General features: G+C 59.6%; 1 protein-coding gene across 3 annotated transcripts in view; it reads left to right on the forward strand.

The window, feature by feature from the left end:
- The window catches only part of TCF7L1 (transcription factor 7 like 1), a 28,641-nt gene that overhangs the window by 9,278 nt on the left and 2,749 nt on the right, over positions 1-16,614 (forward strand). For 2 of the 3 annotated variants that reach the window (XM_065856617.2, XM_071799342.1), the window contains 6 exons: positions 12,205-12,288; positions 12,406-12,538; positions 13,760-13,862; positions 14,076-14,159; positions 16,095-16,238; positions 16,316-16,475. In XM_065856617.2, coding sequence (XP_065712689.1) covers positions 12,205-12,288; positions 12,406-12,538; positions 13,760-13,862; positions 14,076-14,159; positions 16,095-16,238; positions 16,316-16,475 — 708 coding nt within the window. Of the gene's footprint in view, positions 1-12,204; positions 12,539-13,759; positions 13,863-14,075; positions 14,160-16,094; positions 16,239-16,315; positions 16,476-16,614 lie in introns of all 3 variants that reach the window. The other variant, XM_071799341.1, reaches the window with a different exon arrangement.

Below are 16,614 nucleotides of genomic sequence, written 5' to 3' on the forward strand. Positions count from 1 at the left end.
CAGAGCACCCGTGGGTGTGCGATGCTCATGGTTGAGGGATGCTTGGGGTGCTCATGGGATCCTTGGGGCACCCACAGGGGGAGGATGCTCATGGTGTTCATGGGATGCTCTTGGTACCCATGAGTGAGGGATGCTCAGGGTGCTCATGGGATACTCTGGATGCCTATGGGTGAAGGATACTCTGAGTGCTCGTGGGTGAAGGATGCTTGGGGTGCTCATGGGGTCCTTGGGGCACCCAGGGGTGAGGGATACTCAGGGCACCAAGGAATGGGTGATGCTCAGAGTGCCCATGAGCGAAGGATGCTCAGGGCACCCGTGGATGAGTGATGCTTGGGACACACGTGTGTGAAGGATGCTCAGGGTGCTCGTGGCATCCATGGGGCACCCATGGGGAAGGGATGCTCATGGTTGAGGGATGCTCAGGGTGCTCGTGGTTGAGGGATGCTCGGGGCACCCACAGGGGGTGGGGTGATGCTCGTGGTGCTCATGGGATGCTCAGGGTGTCCATGAGTGAAGGATGCTCAGGGCACCCATGGATGGGGGATGCTTGGGGAACCCATGGGTGAAGGATGCTCAGGGTGCTCATGGGATCCTTGGGGCACCCATGGGTGAGGGATGCTCATGGTTGAGGGATGCTCAGGGCACCCACATGGGGTGAGTGATGCTCGTGGTGCTCATGGGATGCTCAGAGCGCCCATGGGTGAGGGATGGTCAGGGTGCTCATAGGATGCTTGAGATGCCCATAGGTGAGGGATGCTCGTGGTGCCCATGGGATGCTCAGGGTGCCCACGAGCAAAGGATGCTCAGGGCACCCATGGGTGGGGGATGCTTGGGTAACCCATGAGTGAAGGATTCTCAGGGTGCTCGTGGGATCCTTGGGGCACCCATGGGTGAGGGATGCTCATGGTTGAGGGATGCTCAGGGCACCCACAGGAGAGGGATGCTTGTCGTGCTCATGGGATGCTCAGGGTGCCCATGAGTGGAGGATGCTTATGGTGCTCATAGGATGCTTGAGATGCCCATAGGTGAGGGATGCTTGGGGTGCTCATGGGATGCTCAGAGCACCCATGGGTGAGAAGTACTCATGGTGCTTGCGGTTGAGGGATGCTTGGGATGCTCAGGGTGCTCATGGGATGCTCAGGGTGCCCATGAGTGAAGGATGCTCATGGTGCTCATAGGATGCTTGAGATGCCCATTTGTGGTTGAGGGATGCTTGGGGTGCTCATGGGATGCTCAGAGCACCCATGGGTGAGGGATGCTCAGGGTGCTTGTGGTTGAGGGATGCTTGGGATGCTCAGGGTGCTCATGGGATGCTCAGGGTGCCCATGAGTGAAGGATGCTCGAGGTGCTCATGGGATGCTCAGGGTGCTCATGGGATGCTCAGGGTACTCATAGGATGCTTGGGGTGCCCATAGGAGAGGGATGCTCGTGGTGATCATGGGATGCTCAGAGTGCCCATGGGTGAGGGATGCTCAGGGTGCTTATGGCTGAGGGATGCTTGGGATGCTCAGGGTGCTCATGGGATGCTCAGAGTGCCCATGGGTGAGGGATGCTTGGGATGCTCGTGGTGCCCATGGGATGCTCGTGGTGCTCATGACCGAAGGATGCTCGTGGTGCTCATGGGATGCTCAGGGTGCCCATGAGCGAAGGATGCTCAGGTTGCTCATGGGATGCTCAGAGCACCCATGGGTGAGGGATGCTCGGGATGCTCATGGTTGAGGGATGCTTGGAATGCTCGTGGTGCTCATGGGATGCTCGTGGTGCTCATGGGATGCTCGTGGTGCTCATTGGATGCTCATGGTGCTCAAGAGCGAAGGATGCTCGTGGTGCTCATGGGATGCTCAGGGTGCCCATGAGCGAAGGATGCTCAGGTTGCTCATGGGATGCTCAGAGCACCCATGGGTGAGGGATGCTCGGGGTGCTCATGGTTGAGGGATGCTTGGGATGCTCCTGGTGCTCATGGGATGCTCGTGGTGCTCATGGGATGCTCAGGACACCCCAGACTGAGGTGACTTTGAGCAGAGCCCCACGGGGTCCCAGCAGCATCTCAGCACCATCCTGGCCACACTTCAGCCCCAGGACCCTCATCCCGCTTCCTTCCCACCCTGGACTCGGGGCCGACGTCCCCCAGTGTCCCCAGCACCGTGACGTGGGGTCTGCATCTCGAGACAGGCTCAGTTTTACGCTCATCTCAAATATTTTCTTTAGGGAATTATATTCCCCCCCCCAAGCCTTTTTTCCTGGTTCCCATCCCGGTGCCGTTGGCGTTTCCCACCGGGATCGTGCTGAGGGGGTTGGGCTGCGTTTGGTGGAGCACCCAGTGTCCCCACCCCAAATCAGCGTCCCCACCTCAGGGTGGCCTTTACCTGGCTCGTGTCACCCTGGAAATGCGGGGAGGGGACACAGTGAGGTGTGGGGACAACCCAAGATGCAGCCTCGTGTTTATCCCTTTCAAAAGCCTCAAATCCCGATGGGAAAAGCGATGGGGTGTGGGGTGTTTGACGGGGGGAACAGGACGTCTTGGGGGTTTTTCCCCCATTTTTGGTGGGTGTGAAGGTGGTTTATTGGAGCTGGAAGGACACCCAGGCCCCTCTGTCCCTGTGTCCCTGGCCTCTTCCCTGTGTCACCCCCAGCTCAAGGGGATCAGGACCCCCCTTCTTTCCTCCCCCCCCTTTCCCTTTTCCCCCTTTTTTTCTGTCTTCCCCCTTTTTTCCCCTTGTCCCTCTTTTTCTCCCCATTTTCCTCCTTTTTCCCCTCATTTCCTCCCCTTTTCCCCCCATTTCCCATTTCTCCCCATCACCATTTTTCTCCTCAATTACTCTTCCCCCCATTTTTCTCTTCCCTATTTCTATCCCTTTTTATCCCTTTTCCCCCTTTTCTTACCCTCCTTTCCTTCCCTGCTCCCTCTCCCCTATTTTTCCTATTCTCTTATGTCCTATTTCCTATTCTCCTTCCTCCCTCCCCTATTTTTCCCCATCTTTGGGACCCACATCCCTTTTTGTGACATCCCCACATTTGCATCCCCAGCATCTCCCACCGTTCATTAAATGTCCTGCAAAACCCCATTTCCCATCTCCCCGGCACGATTTGGGATGGATTTGGGATGATTTGGGATGGATTTGGGGGCGAAGGGGCCGGAGCGGGGGCGGGAGGGGGCAGGGCGGGCTGGCAGTGACCGGCAGCTGTGTAAACAGGCTGGGGGCACCGGGGCTGCGTTCGGGATCATCCAGCCATGAGGTTTTGCAAAACTATGGGAATTTGGGCTGGAAAAGGGGACGGTGGGGACGGGAGATTCGGGGGCACCGGCTCCCAGAAGCTGCCCCAGGGATGGATGGACACGGGAGGGGTGGATGGACATGGGAGGGATGGATGGACGTCGGAGAGATGGATGGATCTGGGAGGGAGGGATGGACAGACACAGGAGGGATGGACAGATGTGGTAGGAATGGACGGACACTGGAGGGATGGACAGACACAGGAGGGATGGACAGACATGGGAGGGATGGACACATGTGGTAGGAATGGACGGACACTGGAGGGATGGACAGACACAGGAAGGATGGATGGATGCAGCAGGGATGGACGGACGCGAGAGAGATGGACAGATGTGGTAGGAATGGATGGACACAGGAGGGATGAATGGACGCGGGAGGGATGGACGGACATGGGAGGGATGGACAGATGTGGCAGAAATGGACGGACACGGGAGGGATGGACGGACGTGAGGGATGGACAGACGTGGTAGGAATGGATGGATGTGGGAGGGATGGATGGACGTGGGAGGGATGGACAGATGTGGCAGGGATGGACGGACACGGGAGGGATGGATGGACGTGGGAGGGATGAACAGACATGGGAGGGATGGACAGATGTAGAGATGGACGGACACGGGAGGAATGGACGGACGCGGGAGGGATGGACAGATGTGGTAGGAATGGATGGACATGGGAGGGATGGACGGACGGGGTAGGGATGGCTGGACGTGGGAGGGATGGACAGACGTGGGAGGGATGGACGGACGTGGGAGAGATGGATGTTGCAGATGTGCCCACGGGATGTTTCCCCAGATGCAGGAGCTCGCCCGCAGGTTTTGGGGATGGGGATGCGGCGGTGCCGGCATTGCCGGGACGTTCTCCGCGGCACCAGTGGCTCCCATGGGCTCATCTCAGGAGGGAAAAGCCAGCAGAGGCTGCTTGGCCCTGGAAAAATGTCAGCTCGGGTCCCAAATGTGCCTTTTTTCTCCCAAAACGAGAGGCCGGTGGCCACTGAACCTGGGGCTTTGAGCCCAGTGCCACCCTGTGCGGTCACACTGGGACGTGGGACATGGGGACACACCGGGATGTGCGATGTCAGGGGAGGCAGCGCCAAGACGCACAACCATGGGACACGGTGCTGGGACACGCGACACCGAGACACGTGGCACTGGGACGGGTAGCGCCAGGGTGTGGAGTTCTGGGACACGAGACCCATGCGATGCCAGGAGACGCGACACTGCGACATGAGATGTTGGGACATGTGGCACCAAGACACGTGACACTGGGACCCACGGTGCCAGGACAGGAGACACCGGGACAGGAGACACTGGGACACACAATGCTGGGACATACAAGCCAGGATATGAAATTCTAGGACAAGTGATGCCAAGACACGTGGTGTTGGGACACGGGATAGTGGGAGATGTGACACCAAGACACGTGACACTGGGACATGTAACGCCAGGATATGCAGAACTGGGACACGTGATGCCAAGAAACGTGACACTGGGACATGCAGTCCCGGGACACGCGGTGCCAAGGCGTGATGTGGGGACATGAGATGGTGGGACACGCAACACCACGGCACATGGTGCTGGGACGTGCAACGCCAGGATGCGAAGCTCTAGGACATGAGATGGTGGGACATAGAACAGCAGGACATGTGACGGTGGGACATGCAACGCCAGGATGTGAAGCTCTAGGACATGTGATGGTGGGACATAGAACAGCAGGACACGTGGTGCTGGGATGTGCAACACCAGGATATGAAGCTCTGGGACGTGTGACACTGGGACATGAGATGGTGGGACATACAACAGCAGGACACATGGTGCTGGGACGTGCAACACCAGTATATGAAGTTCTGGAACATGCGATACACGCGATGCAAGGACACATGACACTGGGACATGAGATGCTGGGACATATGATGCCAGGACATGTGATGCCAGAGCACGCGATCCGGGGACATGAGATGTTGGGACATGAGACGTTGGGACACGCAACACCAGGATATGAAGTTCTGGGACATGCGATACACGCCGTGCAAGGACACGTGACACTGGGACACGCGACGCCACGACGTGGGATGTTGGGACACGCGACACCAAGACACGCAAAACCAGGATGTGACGTTCTGGGACGTGCGATGCCAAGACATGTGACGTTGGGACAGGCGGTGTTGGGACATAAATCCCGCACACACGACGCCCAGACAGACAACGCCGGGACACGCGACGGTGTGACACGTGTCACCGGGACACGCGGCGCCAGCCGGGATGTTCCCAGCGGCGCTTTTCCCCTTTTCCCAGGAAAAACGGCTCGGGCGGGATGGAGCCCGGCGTGCGGAAGAGGAAATCTGCTCATTAGAGCCCCTAATTGGGCATTAGGGGATCCCGCGGCGTTCGCGCCTCCTCCCCGAGCACGGGGGCGAATCGCTGTCACCATTGGCACCAGCACGACCCCCCCGTCACCACCACCTCACCATTGTCACCACCACCACCCCTTCCTGCGGCTCCCCCTTCGCAGGGAGGGGACAGACAAACAGACAGACAGACAGACAGACAGGAGCCTCCATTGTGGTCCCGCCGCTGCGGCCGGGAAGGGGTTAACTCGCCGCTTTTAATTGGGGGGCGGCTGCTAACGAGGAAGCAGAACTCGCTCTAATCTCTCTGGAATGTGACCGATTTTCAAACTGTTCTCTGGGTTCCTTACCATCCCCGCGGTGCCGCTCGCGCGGTTCCCGCACGCGGGGGGACAGGGGAGCTGCGTCCGGGCTGGGGCCGAGGGGAAAATAAAGGGGGGGGGCTTCATTTTTCCACATTACCACTGAACCGTTCGCCAGCCCCCCCGCCTTTGTATATTTTGAAAGGGTCCCCCACTCCCTCTCCCCTCCCCGGCCTCCCGACGCGGCTTCCAAATGAGAAGCAGCCTTTTATACGTGCGGCCCCGGCCCCCGGCGGCTTCTCCGCTTACAGAATAGCCCAGAAAGCCCCTTTGTGATGGGGCCGGGCTGGGGGTGTCACCCAGCGCTGCCGTGGGGATGGGGGACCACGGCTGGGGGGACACCGTGGGTATCGCCGGGTGACGGGGCGTCTCGGGGTGGTCATACGGGTGTTGGGACACCTCGTGTGACACCCAAGCGTGGCCATGGGGACGCTTGTGGTGGTTGTGGGGATGTTGGGATATCTCGTGTGACACCCAAGCGTGGCCGTGGGGACAGTCAGGGCGTGTTGTGGTGGTCATGGGGATGTTGGGTCATCTCATGTGACACCCAGACACCCCATGGGGATGCTCAGGTGATCTTGTATGACACAGTCATAGGGGTGTTGGGACACCTTGTGTGACACCCAAGCACGGCCATGAGGACACTTGTGGCATCTTGTGGTGGTTGTGGGGATGTTGGGATATCTCATGTGACACCCAAGTGTGGCCATGGGGACAGTCAAGGGCACCTCGCGATGGTCACAGGGATGTCAGGACATCTTGTGTGACATCCAGTTGCGGCCATGGGGATGCTTGTAGCATCTTGTGGTGGTCGTGGGGATGTTGGGACATCTCGTGTGACATCCAAGCGTGGCCATGGGGACACTTGTGGCATCTTGTGGTGGTTCTGGGGATGTTGGGATATCTCATGTGACACCCAAGTGCAGCTGTGGGGACAGTCAGGGCATGTTGTGATGGTCATAGGGATGTTGGGGCACCTCGTGTCACACCCAAGCGTGGCCACGAGGATGCTTGTGGCATCTTGCGGTGGTCGTGGGGGTGTTGGGACATCTCATGTGACACCCAAGTGCGGCTGTGGGGACAGTCAAGGGCACCTTGCGATGGTCACAGGGATGTCAGGACACCTCGTGTGACACCCAAGCGTGGCCACGAGGATGCTTGTGGCATCTTGTGGTGGTCATAGGGATGTTGGGATATCTCATGTGTCACCTAAGCCTGGCCGTGGGGACAGTCAGGACATGTTGTGATGGTTATAGGGACATTGGAGTACCTCGTGTGACACCCAAGCGTGGCCACGGGGACGCTTGTGGCAGATGGCAGTGGTTGTGGGGATGTTGGGATATCTCATGTGACACCCAAGCGTGGCCATGGGGACAGTCCGGGCATGTTGTGATGGTCACGGGGATGTCAGGACACCTCATGTGACACCAAAGTGCGGCCATGGGGACACTTGTGGCATCTTGTGGTGGTCGTGGGGGTGTTGGGACATCTCATGTGACACCCAAGTGCGGCTGTGGGGACAGTCAAGGGCACCTTGCGATGGTCACAGGGATGTCAGGACACCTCGTGTGACACCCAAGTGTGACCACGAGGACGCCTGTGGCATCTTGTGGTGGTCATAGGGGTGTCAGTACTTCTCGTGTGGCACCAAGCGTGGCCATGGGGACACTTGTGGCATCTTGCGATGGTCGTAGGGACATTGGGACATCTCATGTGACACCCAAACACACCACAGGGACAGTCAGGGGCATGTTGTGATGGGATGTCGGGACATCTTGTGTGACACCTACACATGGCCATGGGGACAGTCAAGGGCATCTCGTGATGGTCACAGGGATGTTGGGACACCTCGTGTGACACACAAGCACGGCCATGGGGACAATCAGGGCATGTTGTGATGGTTGTAGGGATGTCGGGACACCTTGTGTGACACCCAAACACATCATGGGATGCTCAGGGCATCTCATGATGATCACAGGGATGTTGGGACACCTCGTGTGACACCCAAATATGGCCATGGGGACAGTCAGGGCATGTTGTGATGGTGGTAGGGATGTCGGGACACCTTGTGTGACACCCAAGCGCACTGTGGGGATGCTCAGGGCGCTGTAATGTACCACTGTGGCACAGCTGTGGGGATGTGTCACCCTGGCACGGCCACGGGGACATTTGAGCACCTCATACATCACCCTGGCAGTGCCACGGGGATGTTGGAGTGTCCTCTGTGTCACCCTGGCACGGCCACGGCGCAGCCGGGTCACCCTGTCCCTCGCCACCGCCGTCCCCACAGCATCTCTGCACAACCCTCTCCCTGTCCCACGAGTCCGCAGCTCGGTGGCACGTGTGGCGGTGACAGTGGTGACAGCGGTGACAGCGGTGACAGTGGCTCTTTGGGACCAGCCCGGGGTCGTCCGGCTGCCAGATCCCGGTGCTTCCCCACCACAGCAGCTCCGATCCCCTGAGCTGGAGGTGGCGACAGAGCCGGCGCTTTGGGGAGCGGATCCTGCTGTCCCGGGGTGCACAGCACGGGTGACGGGAACATGGCTCCCGGTTGCTCCGTACCCGCGGGTCCATCACACCATTGTCCTGGTGGCATCAAAAATCTCACGTGGAGACACCGGGATGCTGGAGCGTCCCATGAGGGTGGGACACGGGGCGGCGGGTTTGGGGTGAAGCAGGTTTTTGGGGGATCCCCTGTGCTGGCGGTGGCGCAAAGGGTTGGGGGACAGGGAATGCTCGTCTTGGTGGCATTGGGACAGTGACGTGGCCAGAGGGTCCCTGTGGGGTGCTGGGGGTGGAGGGGGGATACTGGAAATGCAGGGTGAGGATACTGGAGTTGGAGGGGGATACTGGAGAATGCGGGGGTGCTGGAGGTGGGGGATACTGGAGGTGGGGGATACTGGAGATGGGGGAGAGATACTGGAGCTAAAGGGGGGAGATACTGGAAGGGCAGGGGGATACTGGGGATGGAGGGGGCAATACTGGAAGCCAATGAGGGAGCACTGGAAATGCAGGGAGGGGGTGCTAGAGATGGAGTGGGGGATACTGGAGGTGGAATGGGTGAGTACTGGAGGCCAATGGAGAGTGCTGGAAATGCAGGGAAAACGTACTGGAGGTGGAGGGGGGATACTGGAGATGGAGCTGGGGGATACTGGAGATGGAATGGGGGATACTGGAGATGCAGGATGGGGATACTGGAAAAGCAGGAGAGGGATACTGGAGATGCAGGAGGGGGATACTGGAGATGCAGGAGGGGGATACTGGAGAGGTGTTTGGTGGGTACCGGAAGCTAATGGGGGAGTAGTGGAAATGCAGGGAGTGGGTACTGGAGATGGAGGGGGGGATACTGGAGATGTAGTGGGGGGTTACTGGAAATGTAGGAGGGGGATACTGGAGATGGAGATGGCATACTGGAGATGCAGGAGGGGGATACTGGAGATGGAGAGGGGTTACCGGAAATGCAGGAGGGGGATACTGGAGACTGGGGCAGGATACTGGAGATGGAGATGGGATACTGGAGATGCAGGAGGAAATACTGGAGATGTAATGGGGGGTACTGGAGATGTAATGGGGGGGTTACTGGAGGTGGAGATGGGATACTGGAGATGGAATGGGGATACTGGGGAGGGAATGGGGGATACTGGGAATGGAATGGGGGATACTGGAGATGGAGAGCAGGGGGTACTGGAGATGGATTGCAGGGGGTACTGGAGGTGGAATGGGGGATACTGGGGATGGAATGGGGGTACTGGGGATGGAGAGCAGGGGATACTGGAGATGGAGTGCAGGGGGTACTGGAGATGGAATGGGGGATACTGGGGATGCAGAGGGGGATGCTGGAGACTGGGGGAGGTGGGATGCGATGCTGTGGGGTACGGGACACTGGGGGGGCTGCAGGAGGCAGAGCGGGGGGGCCGTGCCGGTCCAGCCTGGGCAGGGTTAACGCTCCCCAGCTCCCCCAGCGCCCCCAGCGCCCCCAGCTCCCCCAGCGCCCCCAGCGCCCCCAGCTCCCCCAGCGCCCCCAGCGCCCCCAGCGCCCCCAGCTCCTCGCTGGGTTTTCCTCCAGCTGCTGCGGCTCAGGAAGGTTCTCGCTGGGGGAAATTCCTGCGAATTCCTGCGCGCAGCTGCCGCCCGTCCCGGCCGCATTCCGAGCGCCGGCATCGCGGGACCTTCCTCCCCCCGCCGGCTGCCGGGAAATGCCTCCGGCCCCCCCGAAAAACACCACACAAAGCACCTTTCTTTTCGGGGGCCAGAGCCAGGGAGACAAACCCGGCGGCGCAGGGAGATTTAACCCCGGCAGGGGGAAAAGCCCTTAAAAAAGCCCTAAAAAAGCCCCATATTTGCTGCCTCTCATTGCAATATGGGGGGTTGGTGTTGGTGCCCTGGGGACCCCCCAGCACAGGGACCCCCCAGGGCTGAGCCCCAGTTTGTGCCGGGCGTCACCGTGGCTCAAAAATACCATATTTTGGAGTCACCGTGTCCCAAAAATACCATTTTTTTGGGGTGGGGAAAGGCAGCGTGGGTGCAGGGGGTGAGGAATTGTGGGGAGGGGATGGGGGGCTCGTGGGTCCCCAGCAAGACAGAAACGTTTGGGGCAGAATTTGGGGCTTTGGAGCTTTGCATCATTTGGGGATTTTCCACCATTTCTGGGCTCCATTGGGGCTTCTCGGGCTGAAAACAGCGCCGTGTGCCCCCAAGCCCCCTTGGCCACCAGCCACAGTGTCCCCCATGGGCTGGGGTGTCCCCAGCTCAGTGTCCGGCCAGGGCTGGGGGGGCGTTTTGGGGCTGGGGGGTGTTTTGGAGCCAGGGGGTGTTTTAGGGCTGGAGGGTGTTTTGGGACCAGGGGGTGTTTGGGGACCAGGGGGTGTTTTGGCACCAGAGGGTGTTTTGAGCCTGGGGAGGTGATTTAGGGCTGGGGGGTGATTTGGGGATGGGGGAAAGTTTTGAAACCAGAGGGTGTTTTGGGGATGGGGGCGAGTTTTGGGGCTTGGGGGGGGTTGGGGCCAGGGGAGGTTTTGGGACCAGTGGGTGTTTTGGGGCCGGGGGAAAGTTTCAGGGCTGGAGGGGGTGTTTTGGGCCTACGGGGTTGTTTTGGGGCTGGGGGCGAGTTTCGGGGCCCGTGTGTATTTTGGGGCTGGGGGATATTTTGGTGCTGGGACATGTTTTGGACTGGGGGGATGATTTGGGCAGGGGATGTTTCGGAGCTGGGGGGTGTTTTGGGGCGAGGGGATCTCTTTGGGCCCAGGGGGTGTTTTGGGGCTGGAGGATGTTTTGGGACCAAGGGGGTGTTTTCGAGCTGGGGAGTGTTTTGGGATGGGGGGTGTTTTGGTGCCATGGGATGTTTTGGAGCTGGGGGGTGTTTTGGGACTGGGAGGCTGATTTGGGACTGGGGGGGTGTTTTAGAGCTGGGGCTGTTTTAGAGCCAGGGGTGTTTCAGAGCTGGGGGTTGATTTGGGACTGGGGGCATGATTTGGGCTGGGGGAATGTTTTGGGGCTGGGGGTGTTTCAAGGCTGGGGGTGTTTTGGGACTGGGGGCTGATTTGGGACTGGGGAGATGTTTCGGGGCTGGGGGTGTTTCTGGGCTGGGGGTGTTTCTGGGCTGGGGGTGTTTTGGGACTGGGGGGCTGATTTGGGGCTGGGGGAATGTTTCGGGGCTGGGGATGTTTCAGATCTGGGGGTGTTTCAGGGCAGGGGGTGTTTCAGGGCAGGGGGTGTTTCGGGGCTGGGGGGGATGTTTAGGGGCTGGGGATGTTTTAGGGCTGGGGGTGTCTCTGGACTGGGGGTGTTTGGGGCTGGGGGTGTTTGGGGCTGGGGGTGTTTGGGGCTGGGGGTGTTTGGGACTGGGGGTGTTTCAAGGCTGAGGGTGTTTTGGGGCTGGGGATGTTTCAGGGCTGGGGTGTTTGGGGCTGGGGGTGTTTCGAGGCTGGGGATGTCTCTGGGCTGGGGATGTGTTTGGAGCTGGGGGTGTTTCAAGGCTGGGGGTGTTTCGGACCTGGGGGTGTTTCAAGGCTGGGGGTGTTTTGGGACTGGGGGATGTTTCGGGGCTGGGGGTGCTTGGGGCTGGGGGTGTTTGGAGCTGGGGGTGTTTCAAGGCTGGGGGTGTTTCGGGCCTGGGGGTGTTTCAAGGCTGGGGGTGTTTTGGGACTGGGGGGATGTTTCAGGGCTGGGGGTGCTTGGGGCTGGGGGTGTTTGGGGCTGGGGGTCTCAGCCCTCTCTGCGGCAGTACCTGCAGATGAAGTGGCCGCTGCTGGACGTCCCCACGGGCGCCACGCTGAAGGACAGCCGCTCGCCCTCGCCCGCGCACCTGGTAAGAGCCGCCGAGCCCAGGGTGACGCGGTGCCCCCGGGACGCTGCCCGCAGGGCTGGGTTTCGGGGGGGGGGCGGCCGTTGTTCCACCCACCCACGCGCCGTGGTGTCCCCGCAGTCCAACAAGGTGCCGGTGGTGCAGCACGCCCATCACATGCACCCGCTGACGCCGCTCATCACCTACAGCAACGAGCGCTTCTCGCCGGGCTCGCCGCCCGGCCACCTCTCGCCCGACATCGACCCCAAGACGGGTGAGCAGGGGAGGGGACAGCGGGGGGACCGGAGCGGTGGCGGCGCCACCCCGGGGTGTTTGCACAGCCCTGGGCGGGGGATGTGACTGGGGATGGGGTGTCAGCTGGGGACAGGTTTGAGTGGGGGGACCCTGCGGGTCTCTGTTGTGGTCATCTGGGCATCCACACCTCCAGATGGGTGCCTGGGGGGTGATGGGTGCTGGGAGATGGGGTGCTCAGAGGAAGATGGGGTGCTCGGAGGGTGCTGGGAGGCAGATGGTGCTGGGAAGCAGACGGTGCTCAAAGGGAGGGTGTTCAGGGAGAGAGATGGGGTGCTGGGAGGGAAACAGGGTGCTCAGAGGCAGGGGGGATGCTCAGGGGAAGATGGGGTGTTCAGAGTCAGATGGGGTGCTTGGAGGAAGATGGGGTGCTTGGAGGAAGATGGGGTGCTTGGAGGGTGCTGGGAGGCAGATGGTGCTCGGAGGAAGTTGGGGTGCTCGGAGGAAGTTGGGGTGCTTGGAGGAAGATGGAGTGCTGGGAAACAGGGTGTTCAAAGGGAGGATGCTCAGAGAGAGAGATGGGGTGCTGGGAGGAAGATGGGGTGTCAGTGGAAAATGGGGTGCTGGGAAATAGACAGGGTGCTGGGAGGAAGACGGGGTGCTTGAAGGGAGGGTGATCGTAGGAAGATGGGGTGCTCAGAGACAGGGTGCTCAGGGAAAGACAGGGTGCTGGGAAGCAGACGGGGTGCTTGAAGTGAGGGTGCGTGGAGATGGGGTGCTGGGAGAAAGATGGGGTGCTTGGGAGGTGGGTGCTTAGAGATGATGGAGTGGTCAAAGCAAGGGTGCTCAGTCCCAGATGGGTGCTGGGAGGAAGGTGTTGGAGGCAGGCAGGGTGCTCAGAAGGAGGGTGCTGGGAGGGAGATGGGGTGCTGGGAGGGTGGGTGCTTAGAGAAGATGGAGCGGTCGAAGCAAGGGTGCTCAGCGGCAGATGGGTGCTGGGAGGAAGGTGTTGGGGGCAGGTAGGGTGCTCAGAGGATGGGGTGCTTGAAAGGAGGGTGCTGGGAGGAGGATGGGGTGCTGGGAGGAGGATGGGGTGCTCAGAAGGAGGGTGCTTGGAGGGAGATGGGGTGCTGGGAGGAGGATGTGGTGCTGGGAGGGTGGGTGCTTAGGGGAAGATGGAGCGGTCAGAGGGCGCTCGGTCACCGCCATGTCTGTTTCCAACCCCGCGTCCGTCCCCGCACAGGAATCCCGCGCCCGCCGCACCCGCCCGAGCTGCCCCCGTACTACCCGCTGTCCCCCGGCGCCGTGGGGCAGCTCCCGCACCCGCTGGGCTGGCTCGTGCCGCAGTAAGGATGGGCCGGGGGCTCCGTGTCCCCCCCATGCCACCCCCTCCTCACCCTCCCCCTTTATCCGTGTCTCCCCCCACGAGCTCGGCGCGATGCTGAGGGCTCTGGTGGGGGCCGGGATGGGGGGACGCTGTAAATTTGGGGGATGGGGGGACGGGGGTTGGCCGGGAGCGTCCCTGCGAACCGAGGAGGACGTTGGTGCTGTTTCCACAGGCAGGGCCAGCCCGTCTACTCCATCCCCCCCGGCGGCTTTCGGCACCCGTACCCCGCGCTCGCCATGAACGCCTCCATGTCCAGGTGGGTCTTGGGGGCACGGGGGACCCTCCTGGGGGTCCTGGTGCTTTGGGCACTGCCCTGGGGTGGGTGAGGGGCTCCCAGGGACACCCCAGTGGCTCCAGGCGGTCGTGGTGGCCTTGTCAGCCAAAAATACCCTCGGGGGTGGAGATGGTGCCCGAGGGTGATTAGGTCCAATTATTTTTATTACAGTTGTGTTTAGAGTTGGTCTCTCTCCCATTTTGATCACGAAGTTGATATTAATTTGATTTTTCCAATTAAAAGAAAAGCAAGACAAGCTAATGGTGCCATTGTGCTCAGCAAAACTTTTGCCACCGTTATTCCTGCTAAACTACCCTGTTTCCCCAAAAATAAGACAGGGGCTTATATTAGTTTCTGCTCCAAAAGATGCATTAGGACTTATTTTCAGGGCATGTCTTATTTTTCCATTTATTCTTGAACAAAAAAATCAACGTTTATTCAAATATAGTCACGCCATCACATTCTGGAACATCACCACAACTCTGCAAACCCTGTCTGTCCATTCTAGTGCCAATTCATTGTACTTTATTAGGTCTATTTAAATTGACTTTTCAATGAATTGTAACTAGGGCTTATTTTTGGAGTAGGGCTTATATTTTGAGCATCCTCAAAAATCCTGAGAAATGACGCTAGGGCTTATTTTTGGGGTAGGTCTTATTTTGGGGGAAACAGGGTAACGGCTTTGGGCACAGGTTGGGAAACGCTTCCCTAAAGTTCTTGTTCCGTATTTTGGTGGCCTGGAAAACCAAGGGTGTCCCATGGGGACTCAGGGCAGCACTTGGGTTGGGTCTGTGTGACCATAATGTTACAGAAAATCAGCAATTAGTGATAAAATAAGTCGATGCAAATGAGGGTCATAGATTTTAGGCATTTACTAGGTTAATTAGAATAAGGTTCCAGTTGAGGCCTGTGTCCAGTGCAGCGCCTCAGGGGTCAGTACTGGGGCCGGTATTATTCAATATATTCATCAATGATTTGGATGAGGGAATAGAGTGACTGTCAGCAAGTTTGCTGGTGACACCAAGCTGGGAGGAGTGGTGACACTGGAAGCTGTGCTGCCATCCAGAGACCTGGACAGGCTGGAGAGTTGGGCAGGGAAAAACTGAATGAAACAGAACAAGGGCAAGAGTAGAGTCTTGAATGTGGGCAGGAACAACCCCAGGTTCCAGTGTAAGTTGGGGAATGAGCTATTAGAGAGCAGTGTAGGGGAAAGGGACCTGGGGGTCCTGGGGACAGCAGGGTGACCATGAGCCAGCACTGGGCCCTTGTGGCCAGGAAGCCAATGGTACCTGGGGTGGGTTAGAAGGGGGTGGTCAGTAGGTCAGAGAGGTTCTCCTGCCCCTCTGCTCTGCCCTGGGGAGACCACACCTGGAATATTGTGTCCAGTTGTGGCCCCTCAGCTCCAGAAGGACAGGGAACTGCTGCAGAGAGTCCAGCGCAGCCACCAAGATGCTGAAGGGAGTGGAGCATCTCCCGTGTGAGGAAAGGCTGAGGGAGCTGGGGCTCTGGAGCTGGAGAAGAGGAGACTGAGGGGGGACCTCATTCATGTTCACGGAGATCTAAAGGGGCAGTGTCAGGAGGATGGAGCCAGGCTCTTCTGGGTGACAACCAGTGACAGGACAAGGGGCAATGGGTGCAAACTGGAACACAGGAGGTTCCACTTAAATTTGAGAAGAAACTTGTTCCTGGTGAGGGTGTCAGAGCCTGGCCCAGGCTGCCCAGGGAGGTTGTGGAGTCTCCTTCTCTGCAGACATTCAAACCCGCCTGGACCCCTTCCTGTGGAACCTCAGCTGGGTGTTCCTGCTCCATGGGGGATTGCACTGGATGAGCTTTCCAGGGCCCTTCAACCCCTGACACTTTGATTCTGTGTGTGACCCTGGGTTGCTGACAACCCCCGTCCCTCTCGTCCCGCTGCAGTTTGATGTCCAGCCGCTTCTCCCCACACATGGTCCCGCCGCCCGCGCACGGGCTGCACCCCTCGGGCATCCCGCACCCCACCATCGTCTCGCCCATCGTCAAGCAGGAACCCGCCCAGCCCAGCGCCAGCCCCGCGGCCACCTCGTGAGTGGGGGGACGGGACCCCTGGGGACGGGGAGCGTGTCCCCAGGGCTCCTGACCCACCGACCCCGTCCTTGTAGGAAATCACCCGTCGGCGTGAAGAAGGAGGAGGAGAAGAAGCCGCACATCAAGAAGCCGCTCAACGCCTTCATGCTGTACATGAAGGAGATGAGGGCCAAGGTGGTGGCCGAGTGCACGCTGAAGGAGAGCGCCGCCATCAACCAGATCCTGGGCCGGCGGGTACGGCCACCACCTTGTCACCCAGAAGTGACGTTCGGCCCCATCACCCTGGGCTCAACCCCTCAGCACCAGCCCGGGGGATGAGGGCACTGGGGGCACCTGAGAGCGATGGGATGGGTTGGGCTGGGTGGTCACTGGG

The sequence above is a fragment of the Patagioenas fasciata genome, chromosome 26, assembly GCF_037038585.1.
Source record: "Patagioenas fasciata isolate bPatFas1 chromosome 26, bPatFas1.hap1, whole genome shotgun sequence".
In the NCBI taxonomy this organism is placed as follows: Eukaryota; Metazoa; Chordata; class Aves; order Columbiformes; family Columbidae; genus Patagioenas; species Patagioenas fasciata.